Below are 21,742 nucleotides of genomic sequence, written 5' to 3' on the forward strand. Positions count from 1 at the left end.
ACAAAACTTTCAGTTTTGAGGTAGCCCTATCTGTGCGCCCGCCCTGCCCCCCCCTCTACACCCCTCCCCACGCACTGTCCATCATCGCCATGTCCGCTGAGACCCTCGCGTGCACGTACGCCGCGCTCATGCTGAGTGACGCCGGCCTGCCCACCTCGGCCGAGAACATCGCCGCGGCGGTGAAGGCGGCCGGCGTCGAAATGCGCCCCACCCTGCCCATCATCTTTGCCCGCTTCCTGGAGAAGAAAGTCCGTGGAGACGCTGAATGGCGGCCGCCGCCGCGCAGGCCCCGACGGCCGCGTCCGCCCCGTCTCCGGCGGCGGGCGCCGCCTCCGCTGCAGCGGCCCGGCGGCAAGGTGGAAGACAAGAAGGACGAGCCTGAAGAAGGAGGCGACGGCCGACATGGGGTTTTGGTCTGTTCGAACTGAGCGCCGTACGCGTCTTCTTGTGAGCTCGCGGGACAATCTTCTGTTTTGGGTATAGAGCGAGAGAGAAGGAGGGAAGAGGAAGGGGAAGCGCTGGCTGATCCCTGCCTCGCCTCCAACTCCCCCTCCTCTGGTCCCGTGTCGAGTAGCGCGAGCTGATTGTTGTCGCACCTGCTCGATGAACGCCATCGCATCAAGGCGTCGCCGCGCGCGCGCGCGCCAGAACGCAACACCAGCCACCTTTCTCGCGGCCTCTCTTTCGCCCACAAGCAGAGGTGGCGCGCGGGACGCGATGACCTCTTTAACGACGCCGAGCATCATCGCCATCAAACGCACAGACGCAGCGACACACGCGGGCGTACGCGTACCTGTCGTGTCGCGTGCGATGGCGATGATGCTCGGCGTCGTTAAAGAGGTCCTCGCGTCACCATCGCGTCTTCGCTTCTTCGTTGGGTTTCTTTTCGTCATTTCACCCCACCCACGCAACCTCCACGAATTCAACGACGGCAGCGTGCGCGCGCGCGAGTGAGCGAGAGTTGGAGGAAGAAGACACGCACGCACACAACACGACGACGAGACGTTGTCGCGTGTGCGCGCGTTCTCCGGCACAGCGGTGACGTCCATGCATGGCCCTCCACGTCGACATGGATGCCTCTGTGCAAACCTCGGTCGCGCGGGATGCGTGCGCGCCACTGTCTCTATGCAAGCGCCGGTGTCCCCGCACTGTTATGCACAACCTTCTCGATGTATCTGGTCTTCCTCATCTCTCACTCCCCCTCCCAAATACGGATCTCTCTCTCTCTCTGCTCGTAATGTCTGTCTCGCGCACACGCACACGTGGCACCACACTCCCGCAAGCACGTCATCACAGGAACACCTTCCTTACGCACTGTCCATCATCGCCATGTCCGCTGAGACCCTCGCGTGCACGTACGCCGCGCTCATGCTGAGTGACGCCGGCCTGCCCACCTCGGCCGAGAACATCGCCGCGGCGGTGAAGGCGGCCGGCGTCGAGATGCGCCCCACCCTGCCCATCATCTTTGCCCGCTTCCTGGAGAAGAAGTCCGTGGAGACGCTGATGGCGGCCGCCGCCGCGCAGGCCCCGACGGCCGCGTCCGCCCCGTCTCCGGCGGCGGGCGCCGCCTCCGCTGCAGCGGCCGGCGGCAAGGTGGAGGACAAGAAGAAGGACGAGCCTGAGGAGGAGGGCGACGACGACATGGGTTTTGGTCTGTTCGACTGAGCGCCCCGCATGATGACCGGCATATGCGAGCACATGGTTGTTTGCCTCATGCTCTGCAACACCCGAGCATGCGTGAGCGCTGCCTCTGTGCGTGCACATATATATATGTGTGTGTGTGTGTGCGTGTGTTTCGCTGCTCTCTTTTTCTTTTCGATTTTATTTACGTGTGCGTTACTCCTTCCTCTGCGAGCCCTAACGACTCACAAGACGCGGTCCGATGGACGCGTGATGGCTTGCATCACCAGCTCTCGCTCCGCGGACGAAGCGGCATCGCGGGCCGGAGAGCGTGAGCGAGCGAGCCGTTGGCAATCGGAAGTGGGGTGCGTCGTCCACCTCTAATTTTTTTTCGGGGGGAGGGTAACCGTGCTGTCTTCTCTTGCGCACTCTATCCGCAGCCCGCGCTGTCGTTAACCCCTCCCCCATCCCAACCTCGACTCACGGCTTCGGCACAATGCTGAAGCTGATGTGGTGAAGTCGGACGCACACACTCGCCTACACATCTGTGCGGGTGTGTGCGCGTCTCCAGCTCTGCTGATGTCGCTTCTCCTCGCCTCTGCTCTCCCGTCTCGCTCACATATAGGTCTCACCGGTCACGACCACCACGATCCACCAACCAAAACACCCACCCACCTACACACACACGCACACACACACACAAAAAAAAAAGCGTGCGGAGCCTCTTTATAAACCTTGTTTCCTCACGCATCGGCCGCTGACGGACGCCTTCCGCGTCGTCGTTGAGCCAGTGTCATCGAGTGCGGCGCGCACCACCACCACCACCCGGAGAGGGAAAACAAGTGCATTGCTCTACCGCCTCGCGGGCCGCTTGCGCAGACATCGAGGGACCGCTCCTGCACTCTCGCTGCAGCGATGGAGCGCTTGAGCGCGGGCCCGGCGGGTGGTGACGCCGCCGAAACCGCGGCAGTGCCACCGGGCACCGCCGTTGGTGGCCGCCCGCCCAGTCAGGCTTCCACGTCCACGGCGTCCCCGCCCCCGGTGGCCACGCAGCTGACCGACACGCAGCTGCTGCAGCTCTCCCTTTGCAGCGCCGTCGCGTCGGCGGCCGCCGGAAAGGCGACCGTTGCCGCGAACAACTACGCCCTCGTCATCAAGATCATCTTCCGCAAGTGCTTCCTGCTGGAGGAGCTCGTGTTGCTGGCGCTCGCCATGGGCTACGAGACTCGCAAAGCCGCTCATGCCGCTTCCCCTCACGTCGCCGGCGATGACGGCCGTAAAAGCAGCGGCCCCGGCCGCGGCGCTGCAGGGAGTGGCCCGCACGACTGTCCGCTCTCCGCTGGTGCAACACACGAGCAGCTGGTGGATCCACTGGCAAACATGGGCACGCTTCTGCCGCCTGGCTTGGGCGAGGATGACTACGACGAGGAGCGCACGTACTCTGAACAGAAGGAGCAACGTGAACAGCATCAGCGGCATCAGTACGTCCGGACCCCACCAGCGGCGCGGGACGGCGCCAGTATCGCCTCTACGGTGTCGTCGGCCAGCCCAACAGCACACGACTCGACGCCAGGGTACGACGCCGCAACCGCACGGTGGCTCGCCTGTCTGCTCGCCAAGGTGCATCCAGATGCGCTGCCGATCGCCACACTGGAGACGATCTGCAAAGTACCCCTGACGGGCTCACCTAACGCGGCAGCATCATCACCTGCACGCGGCGGGGCAGCTGCTCGTCGGCAAGTCGCAAGCACTACCTCCGCGGCCAGCATTGGCAACTGGCCGTCTGCTACTGGAGTGAACGACTCCCCATCGATGAGCACCGTTGCCGTCTTGCCTCTGCTGCCCTCTCTCAAGTCGTCGCCGACCCCATCGCCGCCCGGCGCGGCATCGCCGATGCCCGTTGGCGGAAGAAGAGACATGCCGACTGGCAGTCCAAACAGCAACAGCGACGCCGCCCCGTCGTTGGCGGCCGCTGCGCCCTTCTCCACCTCACTCTCGCTTCTGTTCGCGACCCTCCTCTGGGACGTCGCCTGCGCGCTGTGGAACGAGGGCTTCATCGAGGATGCGCACCACTGGCTCTCCGTCATGGACGTGCGACGGCTGTGGAAGCTCTACAACGACTTGTGCCGCGGTGGCGAGGCCGCTGCCTTCAGAGAGCCCCCAGAGGAGAGCGTGAAGAGTGGCGACCGCGCCTGTGCGCTGAGCTGGCCGGCGGTGTTGGCAGAGAGCTGCGCCGCAGACATGTCGCCGTCCTCGCGCCGGCCATCGCGGTCATCGGCAGCGACGGAAAGCCCGTCAGGAGGCGCCGGCCAGACTAACCACTCCAGTGGCGCGCAGCAGGAGAACGTCGTTTCCAGTCCAGCTGTGCCACCACCTCGACAAGGGATCCTGCTCTCTGCCCTTGCTCAGGTTGGCGGGCCGCTGCCCATGACCGACTTGGCCGCGTGCTTCACCGACCCGGCAGAGTTCGAGGTCGGCAACGTGGGCAAGGACGCGGTGGCGGCTGCCGCGCAGTCGAGGACGGAGGAGCGCAGTGTGGGCGACGACGCAGCAGCGATGCATGCGGAGACACGAACGGCTGCCCTCGCCAGATTTGTCCGCCGCCTCGCACGCCGCACGAGCGCGCTGCGTGACCTCTGCGGGCTCATGATCGCCTGCGAGACAGCCGAAGACGTTTTCTACGTCATGTACGCCCTGAGCAGCGCTCTCGTGACACAGCAGTGGAAGTACGGCCAGCAGCAGGAGCGACAGCGAGCGGACGAAGCAGCAGCTGCGGCCAGAGGGGCAGCCGCCACCACAGCCTCAGCCACCGCGACTACGACTAACGGCGGGCTGTCTGAGCTGCTCATCATTGCGAACCTCCTCATCGAACTCTTCATAACGAAGCGGGCCCAGCAGCTGCTGTTGGAAGAGGGCGGACTGGACGAATTCGCCTCTGGCATCGCCACCGCGCCGTCGCCGCTGGCGGCGGACGGACGTGGGGGTAGTGCGGAGGATGCACCGCGCAGGCTTTCACGTCAGCAGCAGCGGCGGCGCACCGACCGCGCCATTCGCCGCGCGTGCGACGAGGTTGTCTGCGCCTTCACGAATGGGCGCTGTCTCACCCTCTATGCACTCGAATCGTATGGCATCCCGCCCCCGTGCGACGGCGACAGCAACACCGCGGAGGCGCAACTGTTGGCACCTGAGCTACCCTACGTTCTCGTGAGCAACCTACTGAGCAGCACGCTCAACTACTCCACTCGCTACCTCTTTAGCAAGGTGTACCACGGCGTCATGGGGTGCCGCGGCGTGGCCGCGGCAGAGCGCCATCAGGAGGCTGAGATGAGCAACCCATCACCATCATCTTCGCCAGCAGCGGCCGCCGCCGCCGCGTCTATCCCAAGTCATCCGAACCGCACACGACGCGCCACAGATGAGGAGAAGGAGCGCCGCCGCGCATGGACGAGGCCGCCTGCTGCTGCTGTCACTGCAGCGGCGGCGCCGCAGAGGACGCCACCGCTGCACGCACACGCTTCACCAGCATCGGCATCCGCGACCATCACAGCCTCCGTGCAGAGCGTCGCTGGCGAGCTCTTCGGCCTCATGAGGAAGACGGCGGTGAACTGGCGCGACCTCGGCAACTTCGGTCACGCCGGTGTAGCCCTGCAGTCATGCAGCAGGGACAACTGCAACTACGGCTGTAGGCATCACCACCACGACGTGCGACCGTCCTTCAGCATGGCTGATGCGCCTGGCGGTGATCCGCTGCGTGGACGGGAAGGCGGTGGCGGGTATGCAGAGCGTCTCGCCGCCGCGCGCCGCGAGCATCGCGCGGCCGCGGGGGACGGTGGCAGCAAAGAACGAGTGCAGCTCGGGGAGGCGACGCCGTGGTCGGCTGGATCACCCGCAACGGTCACCAGCAACAACAGCAGCTTAGCGGACGCCCGAAGCACCACCGGCGCCTACCGCGGCAGGGCCGACGGCGATGCACCGTCTATGTCGCTTCCGTGCCGGGCTGGTCGAAGCCGCGGGTGCGCGCTCAAGACGAGGGGGGTGGGGGCTGCGGAAATGATGCTGCCGTCCTCCTCGTCCATCGCGGTGTCGCTCTTGGCTGAAGAGAACGAACTGACAGGCCTCGCCGACGCCGTCAACGACCTCTACCTCGCCCCCGCAGCGCCTGCGAGCCAAGAAGAAGCACCACCGTCGCCGCCGCAGTCGGCGACGGTGGTGCACACGGCAGCCGCCCACCTCCAGAGCCGATCCCCTAGCGAGGCCGTCAGCCTGCGGCTACTCGCACTGCTGTATCGGTACCCGCAGCTGCACACGCTGGAGCCGGTCACAGCGAGCCACGTTGGCCTTGTAGCGAAGGAGCTGAACAAGGCCATGCACATCCTACAGACGGCGATGCGGGGCCGTTTTGGCGATGGGTGGTGGCTGCAGTGGCGCTCACGACGCGAGGGCGAGACGCAGCGCTACTACGCACGCGCTCTGGCGGATGCGCAGCGCGGCGGCTACCCCCTGAGCTTGCCGGCCACGGCATTGCCATCGCCCCCCGCAAGGGTTGCAGGAGTAGCTGGCGCTGCGGTGGCACCACCGAGGACGATAGGCATGTCCGCGGTGCAGCCAGACCCGTCCCTGCTTCTTGTCGGAGCTCGGCCTTGGCACGCCTCCGTCGCGCATGAGCAGGGTAAGATGAACGCGTGGGGGCTGGACGCGAGGGGGTGCAATGGCGTACCCCCGCCGTCCGCGCCGCCACCGTCCTCGGGGGCACACACGGTTCTCTCCGACCTGTGGTGCACGCGCACCTTGACGATACCGACGGATGAGGAGCTGCGAAAGCCTCTTCAAGATCTGAGGGGGCATTTTACGGGCACCACTACTTCGCCAGCCGCGTCCAGGGCAACGGCAGCCGCTGCGACGGACACCACGTCCGCGTCCGCGGCAGCGATGCACGAAGACGCGCAGGCGGCTGGGATGCTGCTCGATGTAGACTGGGACATCCCACCAGCCTACACGCCCGACGTCTCACTCGACTTCTCAGCCTTCACGACGACGTCGGTGGAGACGCAGGAGAGCACGCGGCAGCTCGTGGAGTCTCTGCAGCAGCGGGAGCAGGCGCTTGGCGACGACGGTGACGGCCGTGACGACGATTACAGCTGTGACGACGCCGCAGGTGCGCCCGGCGTGTCGGTGCTGTCGCGTGCGTGTCGGCGGCTGCTGCACAACGAGCTGCCATTGCTGCAGCAGTACAGCCCGTGGCGCGTCATCTACAGTACGCGGATGCATGGCATCAGCCTAAGCACGCTCTTCTCCAACTGCCGCCGTGAGGCGGAGCGCCAGGGCCTCTCCGGCTACGCCGCCAACTCTGTAGTGTCCACCACGCCGTCGAACTCTAAGCCGATGCTGCTCGTTCTGGAGTTGCCGTCGTCGGCAACGCTGCAATTCTCCGAGGATGACGCCGGCGTGCGAGAGGCTTGGGCCGACGCCGACACGTCCTCCTCTACAGCTCGGCCGGATGCGCCCAGGCAAACCGATGGTGGCCGCCGCCGCCACCATTGCCACAACAAACTCTTCGTTGGCGCTTTCCTCTCCGACTTGCTGCGACTCGAGTCGCGGCGGTACTACGGCAGTCAAGAGTGTTTTGTGTTCCAGCTGTTCGTGCCTGGCACTGTCGGGGGCGAAGCGACCGCGTCCGGCGCGTCCGCTGCCTCAGCGGGGCCGCAGCTCCGTGTGTACCGCGCCACTCGCAGCAACACGCAGTACATCAACTGCCGCGCCACGTCCATCGTGATCGGCGGTGGTGACGGCGGGAGCAGCATCTACCTTGACGACACCCTCTGCCACGGTGCGACAAGCGCGTGCGCCACGTTTGCGTCGCCGCCGCTGAGCACCTGGGTGTCGACTCCGTGCGAAGCGGCCGGGGACGGTGCCGATGGCGAGAGCGACATGCACAGGCGGCAGAAAAGTTTGTGCGTCTTGAACGTGGAGGTCATTGTGATGGACGCGTAGGACGTTCTGCGAGCGCGCGTGTTCGTGCATCTCTCTGCGGCTGTATGTAGTACTGTGGGTACCATGTCTGCACGTTCGTGGTGCGAAGGGCCCACCAACCTCGACTGCTGCGTCCACGCGCGCACGCATGCAACTGAAATCAGCGCCGGCACCGACCTTTTCTGATGATCGCTATCGAGACAAGTGATGCTGTTTTTTTGTTTGCGTTACCCTCGACATCCCAGCAACACCAGCACCTCTCTTCCCTTCTCTCTCGCTCTCTACGTGTTTTGTTTGCGCTGCTTCCTGTGGAGATTTCTCGGCGGAAGTGCTCTGTTCTGTGGTATCACGATGTCTTTTTTCGCGCTCCAACACCACCACCACGACGGGCGCCACAGCCGCCGCGGCCGTCGCCTCTCTCCCTCTTTTATGGTCCATGGCTCGATGATGCTCTCTCATCAGGTGTGTGTGTGTGCGCGCACACATGTGTGTATGCGGATGAGGGTGTGTTCCCCGAATATTCGTGGCTGCTTGCCACGGATTGGCTTCGGATCCTTCTCTTCTTCCTTTGCTGCAGCTGTTTTTTCTCGGTTACTCCTTTTATCTCACTCACTCACCCACTTGGTCTGCATCCGGTGCGTGTGCTCGGCACGAGCAGCGCTGACTCTCGCGCGTGCGCTTGCCTGCGGGCCTGCGCGGTGGCACGGAGTCAAGCACGGCGCTGTGCGGGACGACTGGCCACAGCGCACACACGCACACACGTCTGTGTGTGCAGGTATGCGCTCTGGCAAGGGGGAGATGGAGAACGAATACGCAACAGAAGACGACGTCTGATCCTGTTACGAGACATGATGATATACGCAGGCACACACGAGCACCGACCCCATCAGCTGCTGCGTCGGTGTGTGTGAGTGGGTGTGTGTATCTGCCTGTGTGGGCCTGCGTGTCGTCAGATCGATGCCCCCTCCTCTCCGCCCGCCGCCCCCGCCCCTTCTCGTACTTCCTCTTAATGCTCCCCATACACGCACACACGCTCTCCATCTCTTTCTCCGCCTCTTCGGCCTTCTCTGGTCTCCCTCACGCACGTGTGCGCGCGCGCCCCCCCCCAACTCTCGCCACTTCAACGCGCACAGAAGCAGCTCTGCACACACGCCCAGACACACACACTCTCTCACTCACAGCCCCATACGACATCAGAAATCTCACCGGCGAAAGACGCACAAAGCCGAGAGAGAACGCGCGCGTAGCACAGCCCACAACTCATAATCTCGTTTTTTTTTCCTATTTTTTTCCTTTTTTTTTTAGTAAACGGAAGAGGACCGAATAGGTAGATCGACCGTCACTGGTTCATTGGTCGGGTCTTCTATCGATCGATCACTGAGGGGTGCGACGGGCTGAAGATTTCGAGCCCTCTCACCTTCTCCCTCTCCCTCACCGCCCCGCCCCGCCCCTCCCCCCACCCCCCCCCCACGCCCTTGTCAGACACCTCACAGCCAAGCAGTCGTATCTACAGTCGTTTCCTTTCGTGACAACCGCGGCAGTGGCCGCGTCGGCGCCCGTCCGTTTTCGTCATTGCCAACGCAGCTCACGACGCCCCCACGCACGACCACACCACCACCCCGCGGCCTGTCGCGTTGCCCGTCGCCTCACTTCTTCGTCTATTTCTTCGTCTTCTCTTCCATCATTCGCTTCTTCTTTTTTTTTTCTGTTTCCCGGCCCGCTTTTTTTTTCATCGATAGAGTTCACCATCCACGCAGAGGGACGGAACGGAAACGGGGGGTATGGTGTTGGGGTGGTGGCGTCACGCATCGTAGCGCACGGTTTCCACTCCCTCCCTTTTGAACAGCCCCGCCACCATCACCACCCTGCAGGCCCTTATTTATCTCTTACACACACACACACACGCTACATATTCCTTCTCTTCCTCTCTCCCGCTCAATATCACGGACTCACGGACGTGCCGCTTTCGTGTGTTTGTTCTTCGTTTCCTGGATTACACCGACGCGCACACACGCACGCATCATCCCCCTCCCCACCGGCTTGTCGTGTGTATGCGGGCGTGTGCGTGTGAGCTATTCGGGCAGAGTTCGATCTTGACTGCGCGCTGAGTAAACCTCCCACCCTCCCCCCTTTCCCCCGCTATCTTGCTCTCTGTGCAGACGTGTCGCGTCGCCGTGACGAGCACGGAAGCACACGAGTACACGCGCACACGCCCAGAGAGAGAGAGGACACCAGCTGGCGCGGCGTTCCCTGTTTGGTGTTGAGGAGGCAGAGACGGCGAGTTGCTTCTCGAGTGTGTCCGTGTGTGTTAGAGTATCTCAGAAACATCAGAATTCATTGGTCTTACCCATCAGTCTATCTGTCTATTGATATATATATATATATCAATAGACAGATATATAGCCGTCTGCCTAGATATATATATATACATCTATTGATATATCTAACCACCTATTTATATATATACACATCCATCTATCTATATCTACATATAGCTCTCTATTAGTGTGGTTTCCCTCTTTTTTTTTTCGGTTTTTTTTTGATGGCTATTCTCTGCTCTCGTCGTCCTGTTTTTCGCTTTCGTTTCGTTGTTTTCCCTTGTCTCTTCAGGGTCTTCCTCAACCGCTTGCCGTTGTTGCCCCACACGCGTCGTCGTCGACGTCCTCATATTAGTTTGTGTGTGTGTGTGTGTGTGTGGCGACTCCGTGCCCAGTGAGAGCCGGACTGTGTCGGCATCATCAGACGTCTTTTTTTTTGCCGGCCGCGGACGCTTCGTTTCCTTTTCCCTTCGTTGGCGTGGAAGTTCGAGTGACGCACAACAGAACGGACGCGACGCCTCCGACCGCATCACCCCCCCCGCCTTCTCCCTCCCCCTCATCACCTTTCCGTCTTCCTATATCCCTCTGTGTGTGTGTGTTGTTGGCCAAGCCCCTTCCCCCTCCACGCCTTTTTGTTTTCGTGCCCTTTCCGCTTCTTTTTGTTGTTGTTGTTGTTGTGTGTGTGTGTGTGTGTTTGAGGGGCGAGAAGAGGAGGAGGAGGCCCTGTCTGGCTCTGGGTGTGGGTGCTGCATCGACCCACAGGCGCGCCTCTTCGTTGCCTCTCTCTTTTCGGTTGTTTCATTCTTGAATATTCACAGCTCGCGTCCTGCCTGCCTTCATATATATATATATACCCGCGTCGAACGGAGAACGAACCAACGCCCGACCGGGGAGCCGCACACACAACGTTTCTAAATAAAACGGTACATCAATAAAGCGGTGACTCACAGGCACACGTAGAGGCGCAGGCCAGCAAGCACCGCGCACCGGCGCGCGAGTGAACGCCGCAAGAGAAGCAAGGTGGAAAGTGGTTGAGAGAAAACGTGCATCGGGTCCAGCTTCCTCTGTTTGTTGCTGTTTTAGACACCTTTGTGGGCGGAAGCGATAGCAGGAAATCCCGCGAAGGATCCAGCAGATTACGTACACGCGCGCAGTCAGGCATTGCGCGAACTATTCGGTGTGTGGTCGCGTTGGACGTGCGCGTGAGTGTGCAGCAGGCCATACCCAAAGAGCTGAAAAAGGAAGTATCGTGGCGGCTGAGTCTGACGGACCAAGCGGCAAGGCATATAGCAGCAGCTCCACGACCGAAAGGGAAGAAGTCGCGGTGATCGCGTATTTATTTATTGATGTGCGTGTGTGTGTGTATGTGTGTCACACCCTGACAAATTAGCACAGACAGACAGACACACACACACACATCGTTGTCGTTGTTGTCTTGAGTGTTTTCTCTCTTATCTCTTCCTTCCCTGTGGTGGCGCACGCTTTCGTGTTACGCATAGAGACACACGTAAAGGCACGCACACACGCATCCTCCTCCTCCCCCCTTGATCGCCTCATAAACTCGTATTGACCTCCACTCACCGATTCCTCGACGGTGCCTCTGTTGCTTTGGGGCTTCTCGTTGGGTTGTGTGTGTGCGCGCGGATCGGCTCGTCACGTGTTGTTTCATTTTACCTGTGTTTGTTTCTTCTGTGTGCGTGTCTGTGTTTTTCGAAGTGCGGAACTATCCGCACACGCATACGCACACGGCGTATATACGCATCCCCCACTCGCCTCTCTATCCTTTCATCGCTTACGAAGACAGCGCACATACAGTTAGAGAACGAGGACACCTCCCGTCGAAGTATTCTTTTCCTTCTATATATATATATATAAGGTTGTGGATCGTGGTTTGTGTGGGCGTCTTGTTGTTGCGGTTGTTGATTTCGTTGCACTTGATCGAGTCGTGTTCGCGAGTACCTTCGTGCGTGTGTATGTTACGTCTTTGGTGAGTCTTGGCGCGCACACGCTCATCAATACCGACTCTTCCTTTTCTCTGTTTTTTTTTTCGCTATATTTTTCCCTTCCTTGTTTTCGAGGACGCATCGCCTCTCATCTCCGGCTGGCAACATAGAACTCATCTCGTGTGTGATTCGCTTTACACATACATTTGTGGCCTCCGTGTCTTCATCAAGTCTCGTCGTATAGTTGTGACGCTCTTGATCGCCTCGCTGTCGATCTCTCACTCACTCTCGCTCTCACCATCTCCTTCAGTGCCTGTATCTGTGTTGCGCGCCACATTTTCTTGGTTTTGTCTTTCTGTGCTCTTGTACCTCACTGCACTCTCGTTGCCGTTGTGTGTGTGTGTGTGTGTGTGTGTGTGTGTGTGTGTGTGTGTGTGTGTGTGTGTGTGTGTGTTTCAATCCTTGTCGTGGCGCCCCCTTGCAGTCCCGCCCACCCACCTTCCCTTGCTGGCAAGCGTACGCACACGCATACGCACATGCATATATACATATATACGTGCAGAAACAGTGTACACGCGCCCTTCCGCCTTTTCCCTTCTCCCGCATCACTTGGGGGCCCTCTGAATCTCTTGCCTTTGTCGCTTGCGTGCCGTTGTTGGTTTGGCTTTCCATCTCGCTTATCGCTGCCATCCACTACGTGACCTCTTCCCCCACCACCACCACCACCACCACCTCTCTCTCTCTTGGTTTCGATCGTGTCTCTTGTTGTTGCTGCTGGCGTTCGCTTAGCTGCGGCGCCGGCCTCTCCCCATCAACTCTCCCTTTCTCCCTCGCTCCTGTATCGCTGCCTACAGCGCTCCCCTCTCGTCTTCATTCATTTTTCTCTCTGTGTGATTGTGTTTTCGTGTGCGTGTCTTTGTGATTTCACGTTCTTTTTTGTTTCGTGTGTGTGTGTGTGTGTGTGTGTGTTCTTGGCTATCTGCCCCACCACCCCCTCCTCCTCATAGAGTAACCCTCCCCTCCCGCGACGGCGATAAACGGCCAGAGCGGTTACCTGGCACTCTCCTCGACGCATTCAGCGAGCAGTTCTGAGCGCATTCTCGTTCCGCGTTTCGCGCGCTTTTGGTTGCCGTTTTTTTTTTTTTGCGCAGTCGCATCAAAGGCATCTTCTCCGGGACTCACGTCCGTGTGGAGAAGCGGCGTGAGTGGGGCAGGCGACGTGATCGCTTATCCTCCTCCCTCTGTGTGTGTGTGTGTGTGTGTGTGAGGACACGTCTTTAGCCCGAAGGCCCATAAACACCGGCAAGCCACCGCGCCACGTGTTAATCTTGCATACAGTACACGGCCTATTACCTATATATATATATATATAGAAGAGAGAGCTGTGGCGGCGCGTGTGTGGTGTCCGCGTGGTCTGTCTGTGTGTCTGTCTGTACGTGCTTGGCCTCCACAACAGCAGCAGTAGCAGCCAACGAAACCCCCCCCCCAAAAAAAAAGAGCGAGGAGAGCTGAGGGGACCGCGCGCTCGGTGCCGTCTCCTCCCCCCGCCACCACCACCTTCCCTTCCCTACATATATATATAAGCATCTCAGTGTACCTTTACTTGTCTACCTGTGTGGTTCGTGAAGAATCGGGAGGTGTTCGTGCGCGTGTTCGTTTGGTTAGTATTATTATTTTCCATCTCGGTCTCTTCACTGTCAGTGCCTGAAAGCGGGCGTGTCCATCGGCACGTCCTGCCCTCGCCCTCTTTCCCTCCTCCCTCCCTTCTCTTGCTGTTGCGTGTGTGTGTGCTGTGGGATTCCTTGTTTTTTGTGTGTGTGTGTGTTGCACAGCTTCATTTTTTCCGTCTCGCTTGACCCCTCTCTCGGTCTCTCTCTAGCTCTCGCTATCCTCTTACCCGTGTGCTGCTACTCCTTTTCCGTTTTCGCTGCGTGAGGTTGGGGTGGGGTGGGCTGCCGCTGTTGTCGGCGGCGAGTCGGCCTTCTCCGCGCCGCTCGGCGCTTGCTTCATCAAAGCCTTCTCCGTCATCCTCCTTCGTCCTTGTTTTCCGTTGGTGCTGGCAGTGGTGAAGAACGACGTATGTTGGGTCGCTCCGCGCACGAAACGATGCGGGCACCGGCGCTAGCCTCCTGGCAGCCGCAGGAGCCGCGTGGAACGGATTCGGCCCTGTCGTTGTCACCGCAGCAGCGTCCATCGCTGTCGCTGAGGTCGCCGCCGAGTACGCCGCAACAGCGCGACGGTGGACGCCATCCGTATCCACACCACCATCGTCATCAGTATCAGCAGCGCGCGAATCAGCAGCAGCAGCGCACGCCTCGCGCTGGCGCGGCCGCCCCTCCACCGTACTCGGATCGCAGTGATGCTGCGTCTGCCGGCGAGTTGGTGTCACCGCTCATGCGCTCACCGAGGATGCCCTCGCCGCTTCAGTATCAGCAGCAGCATCACAGGCGATATCGCTCCTCTCTGCCGGCACCGCCGCCGCTGCGCAGCCTGACGCTCTCGTCAGACCGCGTATCTCTGCGACTCGCACGCGCACATGCGTCGCACCACCAGCAGCGTACCCATCACGTTGACCAGAGCGATAGCCCCGCCACGCGTCACGCTCCCCCGCTGTCGATCGCCGCCTTGGAAGAGCACGACTCAGCGAGTGCCACGGCCCGGCAAGGGTCTCGTGCCCATAATCGGCGACACACACGCGGTCGCAGCAACGTGCAACTGCACCTCTCAGCGCCGGTGCTGAGCAACAACCAAGCGGAAGACAAGGCGCACCTGTCCACGCCGGTGGATCAGCGCATCCCGGCCATGGTGCCACCGTCGTATGATGTGTACAACCTCGACATGCCTGGCGCTGGTATGCGTGAAGCAGCAGCAGGAGCGACGCGTGGTGCCTACGCGTCGTCATCGCTCACCTCACAGGCGTACCAGCTCAAAACTGCGCAGCCGCAGCCGCAGCTCCTGCACACGCTGAAGCTGGTGGACGGTGTGTGGCGAGTCGTCGTACCTCCGCAGCAGCAGCCACCGACATCCGGGCCACAACTGCAGCGTGGCACGGCCGCCCACCAGCGCCATGGCAACCCCGCATGCCACTCGCCCAGGAATCACAGCTGCGACTGGTGCGGTGGTTTGGACAACAGCGAGGCGGCGTCGGCCACGGAGGCCGCCTCGCCGACAAGGTGTCACGGCGCCAAGAGCCCAACATACAGGATTCCGACAGCGACCACCTTCACCGCCGCCGGCACGCCGTGCGGCCTGTCTATGTCGGCGTGCGGTGGTGACTGGAGGTCGCCGTGCCTCGCGGCGGCGAATATGTGGTGTCACCACCAGCACTATCCGCTGCAGTGCCACGCTCGCACCACGCCTGCGTCCGTCGCGATGCGCAGCAGCAGTGTCGGCCTGTCCGACGGCGTTGACACGGCTCTTTCTCCCGCCTCCACCCCTGCGCGTGCGCCGCGTACGCCACGGCGACAGCAGCAGCAACCTCACCTACCGCACGGTCGGTATGGCGCTCACCACCACTGCGGCGTCCACTCGCCATCGGCCCCTTCCTTCGCTTCCGAAGAGGCGTACGCCACGTGCGGGCAGTGCAACACGCCACACGAGGCCGATCTGGCAGCCGGCACGCCGTCGTCGGCGGTTCCCCGCGCCGCTGCCTCGGTGGCCGGGCGGGGCTACCAGCAAGCGCTGATGACACCAACAATCGTGATTGCCAGGGCGACACCGGCGACCGCCCGCGACGCGCTCACCGCCACCACGGTGACAGACGCTCGATGGGGCTTTACCAACTCTGCCGCCGCCTCCACATCCGTCGGGTCAACGCTGCAGCACGACAACGCGCGCACGACGCTGCCATCAATCGCCTCTGTCTCTGCTGCTACGGCCACAGCCGATGGAGGCCGCGGCGGCGCAGTGGCGGTCCATGACGACGACGACGACGACGACGCGGCACTGCTGTACGCCTCCTCCTCGGCCTACCTGCGTTATCAACGTAATGCAGACTTTCTCTACGCCGTCGACGACGCCGACGAGTGCGAGGCCGCCGCGGCGCCGACGGCCAGAGGTGCCACAGCGTTGGGCAATGCGCTCATGCTCGCAGCCACGCAAGCCACCGCGGCCATGGACTCGCCAGTTACGGTGTCCTCCCGCTCGGCCTCCTCCTCCCCAGCGCCGTCTTCTGTGTACTACAGTCCGCAGCAGTTTCGCGTCGGCGACCTGCAGCAGAGCGCACCGGCGACAGCAACGACGACGCCGGCGCTTCGCATGCGTCAGCCACACAACTGGGCGCTATACGGCCAACGTGGCACACACACGGTTTCGCAACCTTCTCACGCTGGCAGCGGCAGCATTCTCCACAGCTGCACAGCCGTGACCCCGCTGCGGTGCTCGTGCCGCGACGCGGCTGGGTGGGCCGGCCCCAACGTTCTGACGACCCCACGAAGCGCCTGCTGCGGTGCCCCCAGCGCAGGAGAGGGATGGCGGTCCCCGATGCAGTGGAACCCGCGCCAGGCTCGTGACGACCTCGAGATGGAGGCCGTGAAGCACGTCGCGCAGTTTGCCTTGGCACAGGTGGCCGCCACAGCAGCAGCAGCGGCACCGTCAACCGGCTTGTCTTCGGTCTCGTTCTCTCCCTCGTACGCCACGGTATCTTGGAACACTGTGGCGCAGGAGGCGGCGGTTGCCGTTTCGCCGTCGCACGCGCGGGATGGGAGCCGAGCGGAAGAGACGCGCGATGACTCAGTGAGTCAGGACACCGTCGCCCTTGACGGAGAGGAGGCGGCGGCGGAGTGGCTGGAGCTGCTTCTACACTATCGTGACCGAGAAAACGAAAGTGGACGCATTCGCCGCGCTCTCGTTGATGCCTCAGCGGCCGCGCAGGCACCACCAACAGAGGCCGGGGGTAGCAGCAACCCCAGCGCTGCCGCGGCTGCCGTGACGACGGCAACGACGATCTCGTGGTGGGCCACCTCGTCCCTTATGCGTGAAGGGTTTCCGTCTCGCGATGATGGAAGTGCGCTACAGCAGCAGCAGCAACAGAGGCGGCAGCGGCATCACGCTGGAACTCTGCCCGCTGTATCTTTTCCATCGATGGCAACAACAACAGGAGCAGCGTTGGCGCCACCACCGGCGCAGCTGTGTACCGCCATGAGTGCACACAGGGCAGCTCGCACAATATCGCGGTGTGTGCGCCATAACGTGTGGCGCATGCGCGAGAACGAGCGCCAGCGCCTCTCTGCCTCCGTCGCCGCACGCGTCGCAGCGCGGTAAAGAAAGCCCGCTTATCCTTTGTGTGCGCGTCAACACCGCGTTCCCTCCTCCCTGCGCACGTCTCACGTGCATATCAACCAGGGGGAGAGCGCGATGAATGTGTCGAGGCCGAGGGGGAGGAGCGTTGCCGGCAAGGCGCAGCACACCTACCGTCCATCACCGCTTCGAGATGCGTCAAGGCTAGACAGAACTTACAACAAAAAAAAATTGAAAGCGCGCAACGACCAGTCGCATCATATCTGCGTTCGTGCCGCGCGCAAGTACGTCGCTTGCTCTCTCTCTCTCTCTCTATATATATATGCGTGCAAATTTCTGTGAGTCGAAGGGTGGTGCAGGTATCGTGGCAAGCGGTCTCGCATCGCCAGAGCTGCTCCTACGCCATGTTTTCGATGTGTATTTTTTTTTTCTGTTCCATGGGAAAGTCCCTCTGTGTGTACTGAAAGCTTATGTGCAGACGAACTGCCTCTCTTGTGTCTGTCTGTCTGCATGTTTGTGTGTGTGTGTCGTCTTCGTCGTCGCCGTCGTATCTCTTCAGGTTGACCGTTGTTGTTGTTGCCCAGTATTATTAGTATTCTTATTCGCCTTGTTGCCCCTCAATCACCATCCCCATCACGCACCCACGCCCACTTGCGCCCTCTTCTTCTCCTCTGCCATAGAAATCCTCTGCTTGTGTGTGTGTGTGTGTGCGTGTGCGCTTCTCTCGCTTCGCCACTTGTCATTCCTGCGCACCCCCGATGCAGGCCTGGCGCGCGTGGCCTTGGCACCCCCATCCCCCTTCGCCGTCCTCCGCGGCGTCTCCTCATTTTTGCATGCGTGTCGGCGTGTGCACGTATTTCCTTCATTGTTTCGCTCATTGGTGGAGGTGGATGGTTGGCGGCGGTGTCAGGGAAGGGGAGGGCGGAGGGGACCGCCCCACCACCCAACACCGCTGCGCCATGAGCAGCAAGAAGGGGGCCTTCAGTGGTGAGTGCCCTCTGTCTGTCTGTGTCGTCCTCCGTCCGCGTGCCTTCAGTGTTAGAGCCGCAGTGGCAGAGACACGAACCAATTCACAATACTAAACGCAAAAAGAAAACGAAAAAAAGAGCACACACATTTTTTGGGGGTGGTTGAAACAGCAGGCACGCGCACAAGCATGCGCGCACGCTTTCGAATCCAGGCACCGACGCTCCGCCATTACCTGCTTGTGCTCCTCCTCTCCTTCACGCTCGTCCTACGCTGGCTCGGTGTGCCGCTGCCACTTTTTCATTTTCCGTTTTGTTTTCTACTGATTTCCGTCTCGCTTTCAACGCACGCGCGCGTGCACACACGCATACACATGTATGTATGTATGCGTGTGTGCACGCGGGCGTGCAGCCACTTGGCGGGACTGTCTCGCCTTCCACCGGCTCCTTTGATTTTTCTTTGCGTGCGTGTGTGTGTGTGTGTGTGTGTATTGCGCGCGCACGCACGGTGAGGGGCCACCCGTATCTGGTGTTACCACCACCCCCTCCTCTCACCGAAGGAAGGAGGAGGGGGTTGAGCGGGGCATTGTATGAAGCACGACAAGGCTGAAGAAAGTAGCTAACAGCAATCGGAAGCGCGCCCGCATGCGGCGATGTGTGTGTGTGTGTGTGTGTGTGTGTGTGTGTCGCACTTGAAGAATGACGCTTCCGTGTCTTACCTCCTTGGCAACAGCGGCGAAGTGCTTTCCTACTCCCTCTCCATCTCTGTGTATGCGCGCGTCTTTAGGCTTGTGTATGCCGCCCTCTCTATCTCCCGGTGATCACCTCGACACTCGGCTGTCGCCCCACCCCACCCCGACCTTCTTTCTGCGTGCATCCCCCCTCCCCCAACCTCATCGCCACTGTGAACTCCACGCGCGAGTGCTTGCACCGATACTTTTAATACGACAAGAGGTGTTCGCGCACCGCAGTGGATACAGGTATGCCAGTTGCGTATTGCCAGCCTCGTGTTTATCATGACGGTGGTCTTCGTAAAGCGCCCGTCAGGCAGACAACGCGCTCCTCCACCCCCCTCCCCCTAAAAAAAAAAGTGAGAACAGCGAAGATCAGCGCTGCTTTCGCGTGCGCGCACACACACACATACACAGACTGTCCGATGAAATCGAGACATGCATAGCTACGCAAGAGGACTCGTTGAAACCTCCACGGAACACCCCAAGCGCATCCCTGTCCCCTTTTTTGGCGTTGACAGCGCCGTGGCGCTAGACGCCGTCGCCTCAGCGGCGGTGGCCACGGCGTCGTTGGCGTCGCGCCTTCGTCGACTCCACTGGAATGAGGTGATAAGCCTCGTCCTCGACAGCGATCCCTACTATCACTGCAAGGAGGAAGCGGCTGTTGTGGCGGAGACCAACGATGCGGCGTCGTTGCCTTCGCCGCCGCAGTAGCAGCAGCATCCACCTCGTGGTTTACGCCTGTGCGGCAGAGCCTGCCCCGTTACGTGTTGTCTTCGAGCAAGACTCGCCTGCTAGTGCACGCCGGGGCGCTGAGCTACTTCGCCTACATCGCCACCAACCCGCCCCGCCATGTGCCGTGCTACGTGACCGTTGAGGGTGCCACCGGCTCCCCATCGCAGCAGGGGGCTTCTGCCGCGACTTCAACGATGACCTGCTTCGTCTACGAGAGCGCCGAGGGCATGCAGCTTTTCATGCATGACGAGATGCCGCGCTGGAACGCTCTCGCCCACGCGGCGGTGGGCACAACGCTGCTGTCACTCGTCATCGCGCAAGCGGAGTCGGTTTGGTGCATACGCTTCTCCCGCCGCCGCCATCGCAGCAACCAGCGCAGCGACACGCCAACAGCCAAGAGGCGAGGAGTGGAGCTAGCTGGCAAGCACAGCCGCCGCCGACGGCCGAGTCAGAGCGTACTGCTGCCGAGCACGGCCGACACCAGGCGCGGCGTCATGCCCTATTCGCCTTTGCTGCCATCACGTGCGTCGGCTGCATGGTGGCCAGCAGCGTGTCGCTGCGATCGCACAGCGTGTTCTCCTCCCGTGTGGCGAGCAGGCGCGCCGGTGTGCCAAACTTCGCGTCTGCCATGTCTGTCTTTGCAGCTCCGTGGGACGGGCTGGCGCCGGCAACCGGCATTTCCGGCACGCAGGCGGCGTGTGTCGCGCACGCGATGGTTGGAGGGCTACTCTTCAAGGCCGTCCTCGCTGTCCTGCTCGAGCGCGTGCTTTTGGCAGCATCTGCCAGAGCCTCGCCGGGGTCAAGGTAGTGCTGCCGCCGCCGCGGTGGTTGAACGCGAAGGAGTCCTTTAGCGACGCCCGCGTGCCCGTCACGCGGCACGTCGAGGCGGAGCTGGAGACCATGTACTACCGCAGCGTGGCGGCCACCGCGATCTTGCTTGACAGCTGGGGTGCGGTGGACATTGGTCGCGCTGTGCGGCTAGCGAACGCGTGGTTGGCGGCGACGGACGGCGGCGCTGAAGAAGGGCAGAAGACGCGGCACCCGCACTTGGAAGGGATCGCCGCGCTGTGGGCGTTTCCGTCGCCTCCGATGGCAAGGATCTGTCGAAGGGGGGCGGGCGGGCGGGCGGGCGCCCGGCCATTTTTGTGTGCTTGCCTCTCCAGTTTGGCTGCAAGACGAAGCCTGCGGTGAGGCATGAAGGCGGAACACGAAGGGACGGTGGATGCCCGCCAATGTCGCGCGCGTCCTCTCTTTTATGGTACCCTGATGATCCCTGTACTACGCCCGCCCCTCTCGGTGGCACAAGGGAGGGGAGCGGAGGGAGGCAGCGAGTAGGAAGGGGAGGGAGCCCTCATCATCGCATCGCATGTATTCCTTCGGCGCCCCCTCGTTCTTCTTCGCACGGCGTATGTGTCTTGGAGAGATGGACGGCGTCTGCAGCGCACGTCTGTTCCGTCGGCTCATGTCCGCAGTTCTGCTCGTTTGACTTTTACGCGACAGACTCCCGCAGCTCTCCTCTCCCGCCTACTGCTTGAACTCTCTTCCTGTCATTTTCTGACCGCATCATCGCCGTCGTCAGAGCGCCCGCCGCTCATGAGGAGGCGGCGACGCGTCCACATGCACCGGCGGAGCACACAGACGAAGCCCAACGACATAAACACACACAGAGAGAGAGAAAGGGGTGCATGTGCATCCTGCTTTACGCTGGCCTCCTCTTCGTCCTCGCTGTATGCTGTAGGGACACCGCACACAGCAGCAGCGCTGCCACGTAGTCCTGCGGCCTCGCCGCCTCTTCCTCGCCGCTGTCAGGGCGGATGCTCTACGCGACGCTCCTTTCACGCGCCACCTCTATGTAACCCTCATCCCCCTCTTCTTCCCCCCTTTACCACTTCGTCCAGCCCCCGATCCCACGCCTTGCGAGCCGAAGCTCACGACCCTCTGGCGCCCCTGGCCATCTCCGATAGAACACTCCCCCTCCCCCTCTCCTCTTCACCCAAGCACGCGCAGACGCGGAGTCGGCGCAGCAGGCACAGGGCGAGAAGAGTGGCGCCCGACGCCGCTCGCACGTCCTTCCTATCGCCATTCTCTTGTTTCTGTGGCCGCATCTTGCACCATCTAGACGCACAGAAGCCCGCGCGAAGCGTCGTTGATACCCGCCGCCGCCGCCCTCCCAAACTCTATCAGACGGGCAGACACGCAGAGCGGCCCGCTAGACACTACTC

The 21,742-nt window shown here is 61.5% G+C and overlaps 4 protein-coding genes across 4 annotated transcripts; all 4 read left to right on the forward strand.

Moving 5' to 3' along the window:
• Positions 1 to 89: 89 nt before the first annotated feature.
• Positions 90 to 428, forward strand: LINJ_03_0410 (putative 60S acidic ribosomal protein P2; the record flags this gene model as incomplete). Its single annotated transcript, XM_001462758.1, has 1 exon — positions 90 to 428. The coding sequence occupies one exon, from the start codon at positions 90 to 92 to the stop codon at positions 426 to 428; it is 339 nt and encodes a 112-aa protein (XP_001462795.1).
• A 901-nt stretch (positions 429 to 1,329) lies between these two features.
• Positions 1,330 to 1,665, forward strand: LINJ_03_0420 (putative 60S acidic ribosomal protein P2; the record flags this gene model as incomplete). The annotated part of the gene is made up of 1 exon (XM_001462759.1): positions 1,330 to 1,665. One exon carries the CDS (start codon positions 1,330 to 1,332, stop codon positions 1,663 to 1,665), a length of 336 nt encoding a protein of 111 aa, XP_001462796.1.
• Positions 1,666 to 2,535: 870 nt separating this feature from the next.
• LINJ_03_0430 (conserved TLD domain protein) lies at positions 2,536 to 7,611 on the forward strand (the record flags this gene model as incomplete). The annotated part of the gene is made up of 1 exon (XM_001462760.1): positions 2,536 to 7,611. One exon carries the CDS (start codon positions 2,536 to 2,538, stop codon positions 7,609 to 7,611), a length of 5,076 nt encoding a protein of 1,691 aa, XP_001462797.1.
• Positions 7,612 to 13,930: 6,319 nt separating this feature from the next.
• Positions 13,931 to 17,113, forward strand: LINJ_03_0440 (hypothetical protein; the record flags this gene model as incomplete). The annotated part of the gene is made up of 1 exon (XM_003392139.1): positions 13,931 to 17,113. The coding sequence occupies one exon, from the start codon at positions 13,931 to 13,933 to the stop codon at positions 17,111 to 17,113; it is 3,183 nt and encodes a 1,060-aa protein (XP_003392187.1).
• Positions 17,114 to 21,742: the final 4,629 nt, after the last annotated feature.

Source organism: Leishmania infantum, chromosome 3 (assembly GCF_000002875.2).
Source record: "Leishmania infantum JPCM5 genome chromosome 3".
Lineage (NCBI taxonomy): Eukaryota > Euglenozoa > Kinetoplastea > Trypanosomatida > Trypanosomatidae > Leishmania > Leishmania infantum.